Source organism: Stylophora pistillata, chromosome 1 (assembly GCF_964205215.1).
Source record: "Stylophora pistillata chromosome 1, jaStyPist1.2, whole genome shotgun sequence".
Taxonomy (NCBI): Eukaryota; Metazoa; Cnidaria; class Anthozoa; order Scleractinia; family Pocilloporidae; genus Stylophora; species Stylophora pistillata.
In genome coordinates, this window is record NC_142519.1 from 20,654,297 (window position 1) to 20,676,288 (window position 21,992).

The following is a 21,992-nucleotide window of genomic DNA, read 5'->3' on the forward strand; positions in this document are numbered from 1 at the left end:
CAAAAATGTGAAATCCGAAATTTGCTCAAACTCCGGCTATTAGTAGTCCACATTGTACTACTCATCGCTCTGTGGTTCATTTCTCAAATAGATCTTTGTTTTGGTGGAAAATGGTGATACTAGATTTCAGGGCCAAATGTGAGCAAATTAGGCTTGAAAATTAGCGATTTCTAAGAAAACGGTATGCCTTAAGTATAAAGCCAGAAGATATCCACATGCAACCAGCTTATTCTACAACTTTTCCAGGTTTTGTACTGTAATTTCTATGACATTTGAAAGAAAATCTGACATTGTGCAAGATCTGCATAGCTCCTCGTATTGCGAAACGATCTGTGCGGGAATGACACTTCGTATGACATTCGGTATAGTCAGTTCCTCATTAGATGACAGTTTCAGCTTTTTCTCGCTAAAAGGAAGGTCCTGGATGATGTGCGTGCTTGTAATGAAGTTTATGAAGTGGCTCAGTTGCCCTGGTGCTATATACGTCCGAGTGTACTGGGTTGTCGACACCAAGGCTCCACGACCATGAAGAAGCTGGTGGTCTCTGGCAATGTCGAATCTATAGCATGTCAGATCAGGTATCCATTTCTTCAGCCATTTGAAGCTAATTATGTCAGCCAAAATAGAAAGGATTTTTCGGCGAGTGATCCAGGGGCCTGCGTTGTTGTAGTATCCAGTGAGGGCCTCAATAAGTGTCACGTCAGCATGGTCTTTAGTGTCTAGTGGGAACCCGCATGCTTTTGATGACAACAAGGCCTCCCATAGACTCCGTGTATCTTCTGGTACAATTTCCTCGATTACGCCGGGGACGGCTTGGCGCGCTCTCCTGACATAATGACGTTTAGTCCTTTCTTTGGTCAGATGCCACGTTGTTTTTGGCTTAGACCTGATGGGACTGATATCTCTGATCGATAAGAACTCATTTAGCTTGTCTTTAATGCTATCTGAGCGTAGGGTTTCATTATCAGAATCGTCCGAGCTTTCCGATGGTTTGTACGCACTGCGTGGTGTCTGCTGTAAAGTGACAGATAGGTGTTAAATGAGGCGTTTCGTTATCTCAGTCCACCTAATGCAAAAAAGTGTTGATCAGATTATGGACGAAATGCCCTTCTGATGCGCTTGCGAATATCAGATATTAATAAAAACAACAAATAATGATAACAAAGACAGTGTCAATGCGCGAACAACAGTTCAAATAAATATACCTGCAAACAAGTACTAGATAACTACAGTCACGGTGTATTGTGAGATTATCGTCCGTACCAGGTAAAATGACCAAGTGTGCGTGAGAGCGACTCCAAATCTGTCAAGGGAGTGGTACAAGAGCAAGCCAAGAGCAGCCTTTCGTGAACTAGACCGTGATTACTAAGAACAGGTGATGAATAAAGCTAGTTACTTTTACTCTGTCATATATGGATACTATTTAACAGAACCAAAAAAATAAGAAGCATACTCAAGTCGAAAATTCTTCCCTCGAATAACAAATGACCAGTCCGTCAAGAGCTCTCGCCAAGGTCGTTCGAAAAAAACAACAAGTTTCAGTTCTAACATAATTTTAATGCACTAGGCGTGTTTTCCCAACTTGCGTGTTACCTTTTGCTTCTAGAATTCTCCTCAGCCCTCCCAAAACAGTATTCAGTTCTGAACACGGTAATCTTTAATCCGAACATAGCTCACGTGATCAAACTAGAACAAAGTTCCCCGTTTTCTTGAAGATGTGCTCCGATACCATTTTCGAAATTCCTCGATCCGCTTTTCCGATTTACTCCATGTTGGGATAAGATTTGTGGCACACAGCACTTGAAAGAGTTTCGCCGCCAGCCGAGTCCGAGTTCACGCTTGTGGTGTGGGTAGAGTTTGTCTAAACTCTGCGTCTCGTCCTCGCGGAAAACACCCACTCTAGCAAGTATAAGTTCCCTTTCCGTTTTCACTGCCGAAAATGACCAGTGAGTACAATGATTCAAAATATCATTTGAGCAATTGCGTAAAGTAACAATTTCAAGACTTGCTTTTGTCTAACCTATCAAACGAGCAATCTGTTCCAGTTATTCTCTGAAAGGAGCATGAGAACGCCATTGCTAAATGCCATAGCGTGCGACAGGCCGCAGGAAAAATTCCCTATATTTGAATTGGGATCACAACTTATTTATGATTAGCAACCGTGACCATAACAAGTTAACAACAATGATAAGAAGTTCATTTCAAGGCTTTTAGATCAAAAGTTGCATAGCCCCATGTAATCAATGATGAAATCTTGATTCTTTAAACTATAAATTATCGCCAGTTGGCGGCTGTTCGAAGAATAGAAGTGGTATCAATAAATTAACCGGCAAAAGAGCATCATGTGCCAAAAAAAATGCTGTAAATGTGCTGCATAATTATGCACTGTTCACATAAAAATATCGTACAAGTTAGAAATAAAACAAGCATTCCATTAGCCGCTGTATTTTTTCAAAAAAGTAATAAAATAACAAAACTCAGCAACAAAAAGAAGATATATTTTAATCGAGTTTGGGGATATTGGAGTTGTCTGTAAGGATCGGTCACGCAATCTCTTGTCTGATTTCCTGAAAAATTGCAATTTTGAGCACACTTTCACATATATGGCACAACCTGATCTCCCCAGAAAAAAGAAAATTATATCAGCCAAGAGTCCATTTCTTCTGCATTCTAAGTAATAAATTTCATTTGATTTGTGATAAAGCTAGTAGCCGGGTAAACTACTTTTTGAAGTTTACTAGTTATATTCAAGGAAAAACAGAGGGCCTCCTTTCAAGTCTCACTCAATACCTTATTGTTTTTCAAATGTCATAGGAAATATAGTATAAAACCTGCAAACGTTGCACAATAAACTGATTGCAAGTGGATGTCTTCTGGCTTTATAGTTATGTATGGGAAGCCAATTTTTTAATACCTGGCCTCGAAATCGAGCATAGTCATTTTCTGCCGAAACAAAACACCATCTGACAAATAAACCCCATAGTGATAAATAGGTCAATATGGACTACTAATAGCCAATGTTTGGGCGATTTTTAAGCTTTGAATTTGCCGCTCAATTCTTGATTTTTGTGGACACGCACTCTTAAGCTCTTATGGACACTCACGATCCACTTCAGGAATGCGAGTAATATTCCTCTAGTTGTCAGAGTCAATCATCCACTTAAAACCTCTTAAAAGAAGAAGCTGGCACTTTGCCCATTGATAGAGATTGTTTGCATCAAGATAGGTGATGTATTTCGTAGGCTTGCTCGAATCATAAGCTTTACCCATATATTTGTTGTTTGCACTTCCATAGCGATTTGAGGTCATTGAGATTCTTCCACGAATTCCTTGTTTAATCATTTATAACATTTCTGGATCTCTCATTAGCTCAGGCTCAACGTTTGTCACCTTCAATGCAGCATCCCTGGCCAATACAGGGGCAGTGTAATACCAAGCAGGGTAGAGGTCGTCATTCTCAAAACACACCTTTCTGAACTCTTTAAACTCGTCTGCAATTCAATGAGGAGAACGTCTGATTTGAGGTACAGGTCATGATAATCACCTAACGTCTTGATTTTGAACTCATTCAAGACATTCTTTGCCCGTTCATAATTTTCATAGGATATATTCCAGTCATTCAGCTTTGAGAAAAACGCTTTTTTGCGGTAGTTATGTTTCATCAAACTTAGTGATATTATCCATGTTATCAATTGGGTTCACGTCCTTTCTTGAGACCAAATCAATTTCCTTGAAAAATTTCTCAGTTTCCTTTAGCTTATCAATACACAAATTACTAACCAATTTATCAAGAGAAAAAGCCAAGAACTTGAAGCTGTCGATAAAGCGAAGCTAATTATTAATGTCTACCTCTTTACCTTCTTTATCATGGGAAGAGGCAACAAGAATATCTTTGCTGAAGCTGATGTAGCTCTTCTCATTGTTGGGAATGCATTTGATTTTTCCTTCAGTCTTGCCAAGATTCTTAACGAATAGATAAAAGTCATAACCAGCCAAGTTGTGAAGGATGACGGGAGTGAACTTCGGCTTTTTGAATTGTAGGTTACATTTGTAGTGAGCTACTCCCCTATATTTTCCCATGAAATGGCTATGGTCTCTCACTTTGTCAGAGGCGGCCTGAAAGTGTCTTCATATATCCAACAGTACTTTGCTGCATCGAACAATCGCTTATCCTCATGGGTGAAGACTGATTGAGTGATCAATTTCCTTCAGGAATTGTCTTTACCGATGGATTGTCCTGGGTATCAAATACAGAGATTTCTCAGTACGACTTTAGTTATACCATGAGTTGTAAAGAGACATACTCACCAGCCTAACATGTGATTTTTTTTCCTGCCATTCACGAGGGATTCTTTGAGGCGAACCATAATAATAACAAAAAAAATTTGCGTTGTTAAGAACAGATGAAGGAGAAATAATTGCTGATAAAGCAAAGAGAAAAGCCTGGGAGAATTTCAAAGCAGAATATTTGAATGCAAACTTTGATAAGCTCAGTGCACAAGTGTCATTCGAAGGTCCCTTTGGGGCCAGTCCGAAGGCTGACAAAAGGCAGGTGACAGCTTAAGTTTACTTCAATCGATCAAATGGAGTTCAATTGAGCGTCCCAGGATCAGACAGAAAGTATTGGGATGATGATATAAAGCGTGCACTTGGAATAGGGAGATTTTCCTTCGAGCTCACTCTAAATCCTGAAGAGCTTCCAGCCGTTCAATTTCACGAGAATGCGACAAGAGGCTCAGCGCAAGCTCCTTGTAGTAGTTGAAGATGCAATCAGAATGACAGACAGCTCAAACAGTGTTCAGAGGTTTCAGCTCGCGATCGATGAGGCAAAGTGAGGCTTGATCTTGCGGCATTTACAGGCACTTGACCTAAATCTTCTCCTGAACACAGAGATTACTGTTGTGTATAATAACAGCCTGAAGATGGCAAATTCTAACATGAAGCTCAGAGTCAACAAATCAATGAATTTGGAGATGAAATAAGTCGGAGTTAAGGATACGAATAGAGGCTTATTAAAAAATCAACAGAGCGACTTCTCACCCATGAAATCCAATTGACGAGACCTTACTGAAGTTCAGATGATGACAGCGAGATAAATCATGACATAATTAAAGTCGTATTGATTTCAACTGGACTGATCTCAGCCTTCTTAATTCATCGCCTCTTATTTTGAAATCGCTCAACTGTAAATATTGCAACCCCTATTATCAGAAGCCATGCATTTTATCCGAGGAAACTGGTCACTAGCTGCTCTGAAAACGACATCGACTATTGAACTAATGAGACTTAGTAGAGTTCCGGCGATCTTTCTTCCGAGACTGAAGCCCATTCCTTACTCTTTTTAACAACAGACTTAGCTTTTGCCAATGTGTTTACAATAACGCCAATCGCTGTTCGTTCGATTGCAACTGCCAAGACAACAGCTGAGACTTTGAAGCCGTACTTCTTTAAAATGTTTCCAACTGTGACAGAGGGATAATCTCTCTTCAAGTTCTTCTCTCTCATTCCGCAGAGTATCAATCTACTCTTGATTTTCTTTTATCCTTTCTTTAGCTTGTTCTCCTAAAGCAATGTTTACATTCTCATCATCGACAATCCCCAGATCATTCTGAATGGAATTCTGCAGCTCCTCTATTTCTTTATCCTTCTGAACAATCAAGCCTCTCGCTCTGGGCCAAGTGAAGTTTTCATTTGTTTTGGTTTTTATTTGCTTATTCGTACCCCTTTCTTCAGTACACAGGGGAAATGCCTTCTCTTCATGATCAAAAATCTTCACCTGCAACCTTTCTCTTTCATTATAAGAAACCTCAGGAAAAATTCTCAGCAAGCGATTTCCATGCACTCTTATTTAAAGTTAAGACTTTCGAATTAGTTGTATAACCTTCAGTAAAGGATATTTTAGCTGTTTTTGACCCTTTCTCCTACCCCCTGTTCATTGTCTTCTCCGTCACTGGAATTTCTTCCCCTGATGGCCCTGAAGTTGAATGATTATCAGGTCGAAAAAGTGTTGTTGTAACCCCATCATCTTCAACTTCATCGTCATCATCATCGTGTTCCAACAGAGGATCAGTATTTAAAAATCCTGCCATTTGAAAGTCAGTAAACAAAGTAAACCAAACTTTGAAATAAAGAAAATTTGGTAATATCAGCTAAGTTGAAATTGTAAATTGGCTACCTTAAAGAGTTAAAAAGCTGACGTTTCGAGCGTTAGCCCTTCGCCATTCGCTTTGACGAAGGGCTAACGCTTTAAACGTTAGCTTTTAACTCTTTACGGTGGCCAATTTACAATTTCAACTTAGTTGATATTATTAAATTACCTTGTTACCCCCACCGACGCAGCACCACAGTTTCTTTAGAAACTTACTCCTTTATTCGTTTGAAAAAAAAGACGTCTAACACACTCGGGGCTGACCGCATAACTCATAGAGTTACCTTCAACCCAAGCAAAGCTTCTCCTGTTGAGGTCCTCAGAGTTCCAGTACCAAGGCTTGATAATGGGGTAGTAGGAGGTATGTCGGAGGACACTGATGTTTATGATCTATTCAAGCTATATGAGAACTCCTCTTGATTGAGAGTAAGAGAGCAAGCATTTTCAGAAAAGGTATTAAATCTGTAGATCTTTCGATGATCAGATGCAAGGCTTGGGATAAAGAGGTGTTGGTAAAGAGAGGAAGCTCAGTGAAGTTTATGAGAACATGTCAGGATTCCATTAGATAATGAGATTCTGAAGGATCATGGATTCTTCTTTTCGAGAGCTCTTTCTGATGAGCTCAGGCTTGCAACTGCCGGTAATGTTGTGTATTGACTAACATCAAGTTTGAGTATGATATCATTCACAGTAAAAAAATTCGCTGATGAGGCGTCGTTGAAATACTCATATGGAAAGAAATTCATGTACGAGCATGGCACTCATCTCAGAACAATCTTAATAGATAAGGGTTCTGGCACAACCATCAATGAGAGCATCAATGTTCTAAGAAGGTCAATGAAGGGACTCCTTCTCTTCTACGAGACTTACACAGCAGCAACGAGGGAGAGTGCGAAGACATTCGATCTCGTCATCACTGAGGTAAAGGTTACATACATAGATACATCATATGTTGATTGACCATTCCCTGTGGGGGCTTTTCAGGGCCAATTCCCACCCAGAAACCACCCCAGGGGAGGAACTCCATCACACCGTAATCTCGTGCATTGGAAATTAACGTCTCCTACCCCTAACCCTGCAGGAGATGGGACCTCCATTTATTCGTCCCTATCCGAGAAGACTAGAGTATCTAACCACTTCTTGATATTGAAAGGTAGCATTTTCTTCTCACTTGTTTTAAGACCTTGAGTGTTGGTCCGGCCAGGGTTCGAACCCTCGACCTCCCGCAGAACAGTTCAGCGCTCTGTCTATTGAGCTAACTGGGAGGCTGGTTGTTGTGAATGGAACCCCAAATAAGGTTTACAGTCAAGGAATGAAGACAAGAGATATGTGGGAAGAGGTCTTTGCAAGAATTGGGAAGAAAAACAGCGCGTTGAATGTAAAAGACTCTTATGCTGGAGGTAGATTCGGTCTTTTTTAATTGATCTTAGAAGTATGAAAGACAATGATCTTCACGGTACAGGATTGAGATTGGTGAATACGAAAGGAGTTCGGCTAGCGATTAACAGGAAAGCATCAGGTTCAGGGAGTGTGAAATGTTACATCTTCATCCTTTCAGATGCACAGCTCGACATCCTCAACAAAGGCCTTAAGTGTGTGACCTATTAATGATATATCTATCATTTCAACGACTTGATGCCGATCCAAATCATCAAAGACTGAATTTCACAGGTCATGTTGTGAAATTCAGGCGTGATGAAGCAAAGAGATGACTTTAAATGTCACACAGGGAACTCCTGAAATTAAAAATGAGCCAGAACTCATTTTGAAATCAAGGTTGTCTTCATGAGTTGCCTTGAAATCAAGGTTTTCTAAAAAATGTCTCAAGACTCAGTTTTTGAAAGTAAGGCTGACTCAAAGACAACCTTGAAAACAAGGTTGCCTTCGTGAGTTGACTTTATAATTAAGGTTGTCTCAAAATGAGCCACAATCTTCATTTGTATACTACTCATAAAATCTGTGCAATGAAAATGTTTATTTATGCTCCTTTAATGCAGTTGACATGCATTACTTTTATAGTGACCGTTGGAATGTACTTGATTTCATCATTCTTACTTTCTACCTGATTACCTTCATCTTACGCATAATCGTATGGAGAAACTTCACGGACGTGTCAGACAACAGACTCTTGGCTGTATCAGAGTATTGCTATGGTTTCATCGCCATGCTTCTTACACTGAGAGCCTTTGGTCAAGTCATGGAGTGCATACAGGGATTGGGCGCAATACAAATCGCTTTATTCTTTATTATCTGGGATGTCATGCCGATATTGTGGCAGTTTTTGGCCGCGATTTTGGCGTTTTCGTTGGCCATGACCAAGATTTATGTTGCTGAGAAAGCCTATACGTTAGGAAAAGAATCCGCGGAGAATTTGTGAGTACAGATTGCGATCTATCTATATTCTCCAACCCAGCGATGACATATTAGATTCTAACATGCTGGGCTTTTTAAGTTTTTACTCTTTTTTCTTTAGAGCGTGAATTTTTTTAAGTAGGTAGTTAGTGGGGTAGGAGAGCCCTCCTCTGACCTTATGAAGAGGAACCTCATTCGTGTCTGGGGGCCCAACGGAGGTGACAGTTTGCCAAAAGCTAACCAAGTGAGATTTAATTCTTGAATTGGAAGCATAACAGGGGTGTAAATGCCAGATGTTCTCTTAAAGGCCGTTTTCTTCACTATATCTTTATGACTGTGTGAAAAATTTAATCATTAATTTTTCCTATTGTTTTAAGGGCATGTAGTAAATCAGGGATGATTTGGTAAGAGTGAAATTCTTGTTACTGTTTTAATTCTCATTTTGCAATGATGTCCTAAATATACCAAATTACGCCATATTTTTCCAAAAAGGCCAACATTATGACAAAAGCGTAATGTGATTTTATCTCGAGGCCCGTCTTATAGAGTTAAGTATTTCGGTGTGCCTTTGCATGGGGCAAGGAGCGTTGTCAATCACAGATCTTAAGCCAATCAAATGAGGTCAGATCAAATAGCACCAAGGTTATAGGCAAGGTCAGTTTCTCTCCTGGTCCTTCTTGCCTTCATTTCCATCGTGTTAACATCCGAACACAGATTTTCGGTGCTGTAGAAGAATTTTCCCGCCCCATCCCCATGCTCCGGCCCTCTCTTCAGGCTTTTGTTGCCTTTTTATACGTATTTGGCTCTTTGCCGATATTTAACCCCACCTTTGCTTAAGAGATTGCGTGATGTTTGTTATATCAATGTTCTTGATGTTGGGTGAAATAAAAGCGTCACTATTGTGGCCAATTTATCCCACATTAGCAGTTATTATTTTTATCTCCCGTCAATCTCGTCAGCAAACTAGCGCGACGGCACGCAGAGCTTCGGTCCCGTTTTAGTGGAGATACACGGGTTTCCTGATAAAATTGAATTTTGCGTTTAAATACGTCGCGATTATTTAAAACACAAGGTTGGAAGCTGAAATTTTGAGGCGAGAAAGATAGCGACCCAATAGGTCAGCTATGTTTCACTTGTGATTAATGGCTGGCTATCTGTATTCCTCAGGGAAGGGGGAATTCAGTTATCCCGAGAGGGAGTTTAGCTTCACCAAAATTTCCGTTTTTCGTTTTGTAAACTATCGGGGAAGAGAGTATCCCTCACGTTCAGGATTATCTTGCATTATTCTGCATACTAAGACAAAAATGTTTTAATGTTTCATGTAATGGACTTGACTAGCATTCCCGAATAGAATTTCTGAATCGATGATCCATGAAAGAGCAGTGACACGATTGCGTCGAAAACGCAGGTGTTCAGAAACAGCTATATCGGTCATTATGCGTGCTTTCTATTGAAAAAGACTGAATGGCTCTTTGGTCTAACTCGTGCTTTTGAAACTGTTTTTCAGTTGGTGGAACATAGCGACACACCTATGCTGGTCTTTACTTGGCTTAGCTGACCTGGATAAGTTGAATTCCGTCGACAATCCTTCCGTTTCTCTAATTCACCTGCTGTACATCTTCTTCTTGATCATAGCAGTTATTCTCCTCGTTAACATGATGATTGCTTTGCTCTCCAATACCTATCAGCAGGTTCAGGTACTAAACAGTCTTTCTACCTTTGCTGAATATTCTATGTATACATACAGAATTAAGAGCGAAAATATGAGAAGTTCTCGGCTGTAAAATCGGACTCTTTTTGGCATAACTTTTTACCTAGATACATTTTTCGTAAAGTTAACTAGCTTCTATGATCATGTATAATTGTATTTTTGCTTCCAATATTAATCCAACTGGTTAGAAAGGTCCCACATTATACCTATGTAGTTTCTCTGCCTCAGCGATGGTCTGCCCAAGGGGAGTAACTCAAGGCTCCCGTGGAAGATATTCTCTTTGTGCCACCCATCTGCGAAATTGGATTCGTAGTTTCAAACTGAAACTCGGTTTGAGTATTGTTCTTGTGTATGATATATCATAGTCTTTGTTCTGCTTAAGTTGGGGCGCGTGTTGCTCTCATCAACTGGTCCATCCTTAAAAACTGTCAAGCCCCTCTTTGTTTCTCCACTATTAGGATAACTCACTCCAGGAGTGGTCTTTCAAGAAGGCAGTTACTGTTCGGACTTACAGTACCTATCATCCAATACCAGTGCCTTTCAACCTTTTGTCTGTCCCACTGATAGTGCTCTGGAACCTCGGTCGGAAGCGTTCGTGTAAAACATGGTTTGTCAGTTCTGCTTTAGATGAGGAAGGAAAGGTAAACTGGGTAACGCCGTGCTAATAAATTTTGTGAGTTTTGACAGAAGCCACCCCTGTTGATATCATTTATGTCTGCTCAGGGATTTTACATCGCTTTTGATTAGAGCTTTTTCTGATTCGACAGAGAGAAGGTCTGGATAAAGTAGTTAAGGAACTAGAGAGCGTTTACTTCCAGAAATTCGGTTATGAATTTCCACTTACAGGTAGGGGAATATACTAGATTTGTAGATAGCCTCACCCATCTGTGATACGGTCAAGAAACAGAAGAGGACGCAAAAGAGATGTTTTGCTACTAAAACTTGCAAAGCTTCATTGAACAAATGTTGTTAAAGATATTCAAATGATTAGAGACAGGGATAACATGGTTGCAAAAACTTCAGCATAATCAGTGGCTGAGAACACGTCAAGGTATCCCATATATTGCAGAAAGTTGAAATTGAATCCCAAAAATTCAAGGTTAGGAGAAAGTAGCAACGTTTTAATTCAGAATTTGAAGGAGCGTTCTAAGAATAAAAACACCCAAGAGAGTAACAACGATTAGCTAAAAGTTTAGAAAAGAAGTGTTTAAAAAAGTATTGAAACGTGCGAACTGGGGGCCCTGAACAAAAATTGTCCAGGAGTTTATTATTGCACAGTGCGCACGAAAGGCGGGGAAAATTACGAGCGTGTTGGTCCTTATGTATTGGTATCAAATGATACCTAACTGAGAAAGAGGACATACACTCGACTATTCGTTACAAAAAGTTTAAAATATCAAAGCAAGTTTTTGCGTAAATTTGAGGTAAATCAGCGCTCGAAAAATTTTCGGAGACTCCCCACGGGCTCGAGCAATTTGGCTAGCCAAATTGATCTGGTGACTACTTATATGAATAACATAGAAGCGTATTGTAATGATTTTCCAAACAGCGTTTCAAAAGAGGCCTAGCTAATAGGTGGTTTCTATTCTTTGCTTAGAGGAGAAAAAGATAGACCAGTTAGTGCAAGAAAACGAAGGTGGTCGGAAAATTACCAATCAGATAGTACGGCAAATATTCCAACCGCGTGGAAACAATGAGAAGAAACTTGCGTCTGGCCAAAGGGTGAGTGTTTTTCAGGCTCAGGTTCTCCCTACCATACTCCAGAGTTCTTGCTACACCCGGAGATACATTTATCATCTTTTCCCTCAGCCAAAAATAAATGTGAAATGGTGAAAACTACTGGGTAAAATTTCTGCCATATTTTTGTTATTTCCTTGAGGCGTTTGGAGTAGAAATTAGTATGTTTGTGGTTGTGAATACTTTTCAAGAATGTTTTTAATTAATCCTTTAAAAGAATGAACTTCGAATAAAAGATAAATAGGCATTATCATGTTTGTCTGCGTCGATCTCAGCCTCACTTTTGTGCAAGTCTTTCATGTACCTAAAGTTTTGTTTAACTGTCATTTAAAGGCGTGGTATTACTCGCCGGGAATTGCTATCGATGGCTGCCTCCTAACTTACTTGGGACCTGATTTCTGCTACAGATGTAGGAATCGAGGAATCCGTAAGAAGATTCACAGTGCCCAGTTCAAGTATCCCTTTACAATAGAGATGCCACGATTTGAGGTGACGTTTTGATTCAAACATACATACATATACAATCTGTTAGATATTCATTTAATTTATAGATACATTTTTTACTGTGAAACTACCCCTCTCCCCCACCGAGAGAACTCTTCCTTCATAGGAAGAGAATTATTGCAAGCAACAAATTTAAATTACATGCTGCTTCCTTTATGATACTCTCTCTCAATGTGAAACAGTAATGTATCTCTTGTCGACTTTCTTCCTTTAAAAATCTAGGTTCCAATGACTCCTCTTCGGTAGGCACTCTTAAGCTTACTCTTATTTATTTTTAAGAACTATTATAAATACTTTTAAAGGGTGAGCCAAAGGGTTCCTCCATAGTAGAAAGATAACACCGTCATTTTATTGCAGGTACTTATTCAGGAGACTGGGGAGAGGCGAATTATAGCATTAGGTGCTGTACGTGAGTCTGACGGTGCTGTGAATAATCATTACAGCTGTCACGCAATGCCTGGTTGGGATGATGGAACGGTCGGTTATCACGTATACTATGGAACAATATTTGAAAATGGCTGCCGTGAGAAGGGGAGGGAGGTCAAAGGTATGGTTTACTTTGACGACAGGTGTCTCGCATCTGCAACAAGGTTTACAGCGGAGGTTTTGTCTCATTGCAAGCTTGCCCCCTTTCACTTTTGCGAGTTCTTCCCCCAAAGCAAAGCGAGTTCCCCCTCCATATCTTTCAGCTCGTTTTCTGACGGCATGACATATTCCTTCTCTGTCGAAATCATGATTTGTTTCAAGTAGCATATAATATTGTTTCTGAGGCAAACACCTGAGTTCGAAGGCACGATAAGTCTTTGTGAAATGCCGGGCGTAACGACAGACCGGTGCGAGAGTAAAGTTATGAAATTAGCACGTTGGTTTTTAGTTCAGGATAGGTGTTGGCTCCTAAAGAAACCCTTTTAGTTTTTCAGATTAGGCTTGCTGTGAACATTAGCATTAAATGGTGGCAAACCTGTTAGGTACAGACCGGGGTAAGGCAGTGACTTTCCACCCCTCGTGCACTTGTCGTGTGTCATTTAACACGGCAGGTAATTTGCACGTTGATCCAAACTCTTTTTATGGTCTTTCTGTGAGATTCTTGCTGATTTATATACGAGGTGTTTCGAAAGTTCGTGTTCTTTGTCTAAAAGCCTAGATCTTACTCATTTTTGTCCTCTTGAAGCCGTATTTCAAAAAAACAATAACCTGTTTTTACTTATTTTTAAGTTTTAAAGATATTCGAAAGGAAAAGAAAAGGAAAAATTTTAAATCATTCTGTTCCAGCCAAAATGTGCAAACTGCAAATACCCATGTTTCTCTGTGTATAGTCGTGGTCCTGTTTTCGTACATTTTTCCCAATAAAAAAGGCGAATTTAACGATAAAAAATTGCGATAAAACAGTTCGTCGAAGCATATTCAAATTTTGTGGACAACGTTCCGACCTTTGGCTAACGTCATTATCAAGTCAAAGATTGAAAGATAACAAATGTTTAAATACTAAAAACAGTAGGTATTGAAATGTTCTTTTAAACAAAGAGTTTTGCGCTAATGGAATCAGTTTGCGTGTTGAGACTGGGATTGCGCTGCTTGATGAAAAGCATCTCGTAGAGAAGACATTCAAATTTTCCTTGGTACTGTTTTAGCATGCGGAAATGGCTTTCTTTGAGGAGGCCTGTATCCCCATGGGCTGTCGAAAAGTGTTTATCGATCGCAGAGTTTTTGTGTTCAGCAATACGTTGATGGAGGTGTCGAGCTGTAAAGCCGACATAATCTGAATCACACAGATCACATGTAAAGCAGAAAACAACGCACATCGCATTGTTGATTTACGATTGAAGGCTTGATTTTTCTGGGCTTCAGGTCTTGTTCCAATCTTCTGCTGATAAACACGGATTGTAGTGTAGTACCAATCTTGTGACTGAGATTACGCATTTGCCTTTTCACTACGTTAGCTGATGTTTGATCTTTAAAGGGCAAACTCACTCGCACAACGCTATTGTCTTCCTTGTTTTTCTCTCTCGTGCCAGTAAAAAGCTCTGAATGGTTTTAGTAAAGGTAGAATTAATCATTTCCAAGGGATAATCAAGTCGAGTAAAGATGGAACGTAGTCTAGTGCATTCTTGATTGAAAGCTTCAGTCGTTGAGGATAGAGCATATGCATGATCAATCATTGTTTTGAACAAGCATAGTGCTTGTCTGTCTGGCTTTTAAAATACAGCAAAAAGCCAGTGTTTGTTGGATATCTATATATACTTGTGTGTCGATCTTTGTTCGGTTATTGGTTATTTCAATGCCGATGAAGGAGATCTTGTTTTCAATAGGAAGCTCCGTCCTAAACTGAGACAGGCTGGGGTGGAGAGTAGTGAGAAAAGCAACTGAAACATCGGTGCTGTGCATTCTGGCCAAGATAACGTCAACATTTGTTATCTTTCACTCTTTGACTTGATAATGACGTTAGCCAAACGTCGTCAACAAATTTTGAATAAGCTTTTACGAAATGTTTTATCCCAGTTTTTTATCTTTAAATGTTTTAAAAAAGACGAAAACACGTGAAATGGCTTCCAAGCCTCAGTTTTGAGGTGCTCTAGGATATTAATTCGAGAAACACCGAAAATATTACAGACGAGCGAATGCTGAGTGAAAAAATGGTCACGTCGCTTAGATTTTGAGGACAAACCAAGAAGGGGCTGGATTGACAGGCCACGGAATTAAAAAACTCAGCTTTGTACCACAGGGAAACGTTAAAATATGACTATTACATTAATAATATACATAAAAAGGAAGACAAGCCTTCACTTAGCCGAAGATCTACAGCGAAAGAATCCGTGGAAGGAAAGTCTTTTTAGCTCCAGTGGGAGAATGATCTTTCTACAGGAGGGAGCACCGGCTAACAGCCAAGCTGGTGCCGTAGAAACTTGACCAATTTTATAAAAAAAGATTTGAGAGCTCCTCAAATTCTAAAGTTTTTCCCTTTACCCGAAAAAAGCTGGTTCATTATTTGTCACGACTCCTGAAAAATGTCATTTAAAAGGGGGACGTCAGGCTAATGAAATTGTCCATGAAAAAAGGATAAACATGGGTTATCAACTTGAAAGGTTGCATCAGATGGACGGTCCAGAAAGCAATGATTTTCTCTGTGTTCAAAAAAAGGGCACGAACTTTTGAAACAACCCCTTTGTTGTAGATTCAAAAGAATACACTCCATCATAACGAAACGAGTAGAACTTTTTGGGGACGAACCGGTAATAAGGGTGGGGGAGAACTTGCTCTACGTTATGGGGCGAACTTGCAATGGGTGAAACCTCCACTTACTTATTGGGGAGGATCTCATGGCGTCTGAGAACGCATTCAATGTTTAACCGCACTCCTTAGTCCGACCTTGCGACACTAAATTTCTGTGTCTAAAAGGAAACCGAGGAATGCATGGCTTCTGTACTAAATATCTTTCGTTATTGACTTAGGAGCCATGGCTTACCGCGGTGATACGATCGCCTGTGAAGTTGATTTTAAAGAACAACACGAAGGCAAAATCTCTGTTTTGTTCTACTTGAATGATAGAGAAGTAGCGCGATGTTCAATGGAGTATACCTCAGGACAAAAACTAAATCCCTTCGTCACATTGGGATTTGAAGGCATTACAGTGCTCACAAAGGTATGTTTGAAGTAGGGGGGCGCATAGGAAGGACGATGAGTTAGAAATTAAAGCTGTAAATGATTTGGCGTCATCAGTGATCTGCTAACTCACACCTCGGCACAGTCCTCCAGCTACAAGGGATTGTTCCTGTGGTTAAATGAGACTAAGCACGTAAGAGAGAGAGAGAGAGCGGGGGAAAGAGAGAGAGAGAGATCTCCCTCCCTCTCCAAAGGGAAAGTCGGGCACATCAGTAACATTTCCCTTTTTCGGTCATGGCTTCCTCAACATAAAGTGGTAACATCTGAAACTTGCGTTGAGGAAGCCTTCCAGCGGGCACCACATCTCTGCAGACGACCGAAATTCACGATCAAAACTGAAATTTTGTAGCCAGTTATTAGTGGCAAAGAGGGTGCAAAGGTGCCCCAAGTGGTGGTAAGCACTTTACTGAAAGTTTCTTAGTCCATCTCATAAACACGTTGTAGCCATTGGGTTACCATTACGACGCCATGTGACTCTCTAGACTACCACTGCACTTAAGTTTTAAGATACTGCGACTCAAAATAATCTGACGTGTTTCCAAATGACTTTTCATGTTAAAGAATAGTTTCACGATTCGAAAAATCCCCGTTTTTTACACTGCGACTTTCAAATCACAATTGTACCTTCTTGATTGACTCAATCTTTACAAAAATTTGACACAAGTTAAAGTAGGTATCAAGAAATTTAACAAAAAAAAAAATTAATTGAAAAACTTACCATTGGATTTGAAACGAGTCAGAAAATAGAAATTACGGATAGGGGGCGATAAGTTGTCCTTTTTTTTGTGAGAGCTATCTTCAACACTGTTGTCGTTATGTTTGACTACCTCTGTTGATAAAACGCAAGAATTAGTTTATTCAAAAGCAATTGCGGATAGCCAGACAAGGAACGCGACCAGGTGGAAAGTTGTGGTGGTTATTACAAGTGTCCTGATGTTGTAACACTTTGGTAATACATGTATTATTAGTTTAAAACATGATGAGTAATTATTTCAAATAGAAGATAGTAAAGCGTAAAACCTTTACCTTGTTATGTGATTGAGTAACGTTTTTTACAAGAGTGATACTGGGTTCTGTTTTCAAATTCCTGGCATTACTGTTAGTGCAAGTGGCTGAAAACTACGCTTAACTTAAGTTTAAAACTTGTTTATGTTTCGTTTTAAGTCTAGAAATGAAACCTTTCCTCGAGATAGAACCAGTTGAAAGTTTTACGGTGCTTCCTTTCATGTGTGCTTTTTTGAAGTCCGAATCATTTTTAATTAAATAATTTGGATATATCAACAAAGTTGATATAATTTATCATTTACCATTTACCATTTCAACTTCGTTGATATATCCAAATTATTTCGTTACTTCCACCGACGCAGCCCCAAACAGTTTCTTTGGAAACTATCAGCCTTTATTCATTTTTAATTAGTTAATTACTCCTTTCATGCCATACTCTTTTGAGAATCAAATGACTAACAACTAAGTTTTTAGTTTCTTTGGTTGTGTTAACAAAATGAAGGTACACAATGTTTTTTCTTTGCGAGAATAGTTTCTAAGTTGCAGAGATCACTTGTTATATCACATCCTGTATTTGAGAATACGAGAATTAGTACTGATAATTGGGGTAGTCACCAGCTTTATAAAAGGAAGAAATCTTGAATTTCAACGAAGGATCCATTTCTACTTGGCGCCTGTGGTTTACCAGTGACTAGTAGTAACAAAGAGGCGGTGGCAGACGGGGACCCATTGCACCGGACATGCTGTTGCTCACGATATTTCCCTGCTTAGCAAACGAGGAAATTTTTGTTGTGGACACAAAATTATTTGACGAAAAATCAGAACCCTTTTTTTGCCTCGGAAGCAAAGTTTGTGTTCGCAAAAATGTTTCGTGCCGTTGGGCAAACAGAGAAATTTGTGTCGGAAATAATGAGTCCGCCACATTGTGTCCTAGTTTGCTACATCTTAACCCGACACACACCACAATATAATCTCCCCTACTAATTTATTCATATGGAAATGTATCATAAAAAAATATCAAGAGGAAATTTTTAGGAGTTTACTTTGACAATTTTCTCAAATAATTGAAAAGAATGGTTCGCATGAGAACGGTCATGCATAGATTGAAAAACCCACAGGAGTTGACATTATTTAGGGACAGTTCAGTTTCATGACATTCTGCAAGTAAGATAAACTCTCGTTTCTGTAAATTGGGCCAATTTGATATGTTAAGATGGTCTTACTCCATTTTCCGGTTCGTTTTCAGACATTAATTTAAGTTACATAAGGTTAACGGTAATGTTACTAAAGTTCCTCTTTTCGTTACCAAAGTTCCCTTTCGCTACTAAAGCTCCTCATAGGATTACGAAAGTGCCTTACCTCGTTACTAAAGTTCCTCATGAGGTTGCGAAAGTGCCTTACCTCGTTACTTAAGTTTCCCGGTTACAAAAGTGTCCCATGTTATCAAAGCTTTTTACGGTCGTCACGAAATTTCCCTTTCCGGGTTACTAACGTGCCCTTTCCTGTGGCACCCCCCTTCTCTCTCTTTCTTACGGATGTCTGGGTCCTGATTGATCATATACGGTACGACCAGCCGGAGAGCTCGTAGATCTCACTTCATTCTATCAATATATAATCCACGCACATCTGTACTCCATAATTCTGGACTTGAGAGATCATGGCTCGCAACTATGATAATCACTGTCTTACTTTTTTTCTGTAATCTTTAAAAATTTAATTCTTATAAAATTGAGTCGTACGATTTCCGCCTGTTTTAGATGTGCCACCGTGACGAAGACGGAGACCCTTCCAGTCGAGTAACAGATGTAGACCTGCAGGCAGAATTTGCAGTGCTTAAATGGCTAAGTGAACATACATATGGAATGCAACCTGCCCTGCGTAGGGAAATGGAACAATTGCAGATCGCACGCGAAGGCCTGGAGATACAACTACACGAGCAAATGGTGATGTTTTCAGAACTGAAATATTTAGTTCAGAGTTTGAAGGAATTGAAGGAGAAACCGGAAGAACCAGGAAATGTTGTTTAGAAACTGGATTGTAGTTTGAGTTAAGTCCTCAAGTGCTAATGTAAATGCGCGAGCTTTAATGGATCAGGATGTAGATCAGACCCTTGCAGCTCCAATTTCAGTCGCTACTCAATTTTTTTAGTGGAAGGAGGAAAATAAAGAAAATGCAACCATCTCAGTAATTGTTCGAAAATGTTTTGTTCAGCTTAGGCGCAATGACAAGACAAGACAAGGTTTATTTGAACTGTAAAATTACCTTAGTTACAAATTAAACGAGAAATATATTAAAAATACATACAGTTGTTGGTCACCCAAAATAACTAAAGAGCTAAACTAGTTGGGTGACGAAATGAATATTTGTTACCATTTTTATGAATAAACGTAAGGGTGCTTTTCAAATTGTACTTACAAACTATATTTGTAGCTGTAATATGTCTTGTAAAGCTTCAATTCATTTTACTTATTTGCAAAGAATTTAGAAGATAAGAAAACCACGTGTGATTTACTTTTGCTCCATATAATTCTTCGACTTATCGGGTCAGTAATTCTCTCCTTCAGCTTGCAAATTATTTGGGAGAATGTAGGGTTCAAACAAGATATCACTTTTCTTATGAATTAATCTATTCTCTGTTTGCTGGAGAACGCGTTGATATTATAGAAACAGAAGTATCAATGCTAATCTATTTACATTTAATTATTTTTTCTCGTTTGAGTGTCAGTATACTAGATTGACAGATCACACTCAGATCAGTTTGTGTGAATTACAAATACTCTGCCCGCTAACCATATATTCTTCAGTTTGTTTCGGAATTTATACTTCCCTCTCAGTTTACGTAATCAGTTAAACAATGCGTGTAGTGCTAAGTCAATATTGCTGATAAGCGACAGTATACAGTTGGTTTTACAAACGTTGTGTGCTACTATCAAACTCCTATAAAGTGTGCCCACTCGGAAAAATTTCTGAATTAAAAGAAATGTCTCGATTGTTGGACAAGCCCACAATATATCCTTATCATATATCTCTATTAGTAACAAGGGGTACTGTGGGATACAGCCAATCAGAGAAGAGGATTACACGATTCTGAAATCTGACTGGTTATGTCCCATAATGCCCGATATCACTGCCATCTTTCTATATTCCTCAGAAGTTGAAAGTTGGGCGGCCATCTTTGTGCCGTTCGATAAAGTGTTCGACTCCCTTTAACAATGATGATCAGTTACACATTAACGAATTGTCAACTCCCTTATGCTTAAATGGAAAATGAACTTTAATTTGTAAATCCCTGTAGAATTGTGTACAACCAGTCTTGCCCAGTGGTTGATCAGAAAAGATCGTGATCGGAAAAATATTTCAAAGTATATCGATAATGATCAAAGAAACTACTGCAGAAACTGATCAGAGGATGTAGAGAGCATTTTAATTCCGTAAATTCGAGCGGTCAGACAGGTGGGTCTTCACACCAGTGTTCCTATAGTGTGCTATAGTGTGCTATAGTGTTCCAGTGTGCTATAGGGAGGGGTTGGGGAAGCAAGAGGAAAAATTAACCCTGCCAGGGGTGGGGAACTAAAAAGGCGACGCATTAACCCTCCCAGGGGTGAAGAAGCAAGAAGACGCATTAACCTTTACCCCTTATTGTTTTCTTTTCGCTAATTAGGGCCTTTGATTAGCAGCTATAGCCTTCTATTCGATACAGGTGAATTATGAGCGCATTTGACTGGTTCTCACTCACGATATATTGGAGAACAGATCCATAGATGACGTCACCATCAACAACTACGCCCCGTGTGCCACTTTTTTTGTCCTTACCACATTTTGGCGTCATCTATGATTTATTATTGTAAAGATGCGCGGCAACATGGAGTCTATCTGGGTCAAATATCGAACACCTGGCGACGTCTTGTTCCACTGGAGATGTGATGGTTCACTCTTCAACCTGGCTTGACATAGAGCAAAAACAAGAATAAAGCACATCATTGTGAGAGATCTACTGTTTGCAGACGATGCCGCACTTGTTGCCCATAGCCACATTACTGTGCAAGACATGATTGACAACTTAAATAACACCTTCAACCTCAATCCTTCATTTTGCGAAAACATTTCTTGTTCCTGATCTTTCTCACCACTCGCACTTCAAAGACCTCTGTCCAGAGGGCCTAGATGATTTGAAATGGCGGCCAGGAAGCTGTCAAGGAAAGACTCATTTGATCACGTAACACTTTGACTCCTAAGCGGTGAAAGTCTTTTAATATGTGTTCATGTGTCTAAGTGCTATGTTGACCAGTCTACGAAATAATTTCTTTCCGGTTGCAATATTTGTACTCCCGAAAAGGTTTTGATATGGAGTCCCAATATCGACCGCGCTCCCAAAATTTCTGTGGGGTAATTTCGTTACTACAGTTTTTCTAAAAGGAAAATCAGTCTCCAGTTGTTGATCTTTGGGTGACATGTACTGATCTGGCTGAAGTAGTAAATTCTTTTGTGTTTCCAATGTTTTAATGAGATCTTAGCGACCTCATATTCTGTGGGCCAATGACCCTGCTCATCACAGAGCAATCTGTTTAGCAATTGTAATTCCTGCCGTTTGTCCTCTTATTACCAGATGTAAAGTAATAATTTGGTCTGCTAGTTATTCAGTTATGTGGTACACGAGCTATTAAAGACAATGTTGGTGAAAATAACATTATGCAATTTAAAATTAATTTCCTTTGTTACAACATCTGATAAAGAAACAGTGTGCCCAACCCTTGATTAATTTACCAGGCTTTATAACAGTTAATACTGTTCATTGACTCAAGGTCTAAAGCTGTTGCATTTTTGGATTAAAAGCCCTCTACCTAAAGTCTGTGACACCATGTTCCAATATGCTAG

General features: G+C 39.4%; 1 protein-coding gene across 6 annotated transcripts in view; it reads left to right on the forward strand.

Moving 5' to 3' along the window:
* LOC111329136 (uncharacterized) overlaps positions 1-20,140 on the forward strand; it is a 118,839-nt gene extending 98,699 nt beyond the window's left edge. For 3 of the 6 annotated variants that reach the window (XM_088743360.1, XM_088743355.1, XM_088743365.1), the window contains 10 exons: positions 8,168-8,521; positions 8,878-8,904; positions 10,008-10,197; positions 10,670-10,852; positions 10,979-11,057; positions 11,809-11,933; positions 12,282-12,437; positions 12,810-12,999; positions 15,902-16,092; positions 18,875-20,140. In XM_088743360.1, coding sequence (XP_088599486.1) covers positions 8,168-8,521; positions 8,878-8,904; positions 10,008-10,197; positions 10,670-10,852; positions 10,979-11,057; positions 11,809-11,933; positions 12,282-12,437; positions 12,810-12,999; positions 15,902-16,092; positions 18,875-19,144 — 1,765 coding nt within the window. In that variant the 3' untranslated portion in view covers positions 19,145-20,140. Of the gene's footprint in view, positions 1-8,167; positions 8,522-8,877; positions 8,905-10,007; positions 10,198-10,669; positions 10,853-10,978; positions 11,058-11,808; positions 11,934-12,281; positions 12,438-12,809; positions 13,000-15,901; positions 16,093-18,874 lie in introns of those variants that run through there. The other 3 variants (XM_088743375.1, XM_088743372.1, XR_015994712.1) reach the window with 3 other exon arrangements.
* Positions 20,141-21,992: the final 1,852 nt, after the last annotated feature.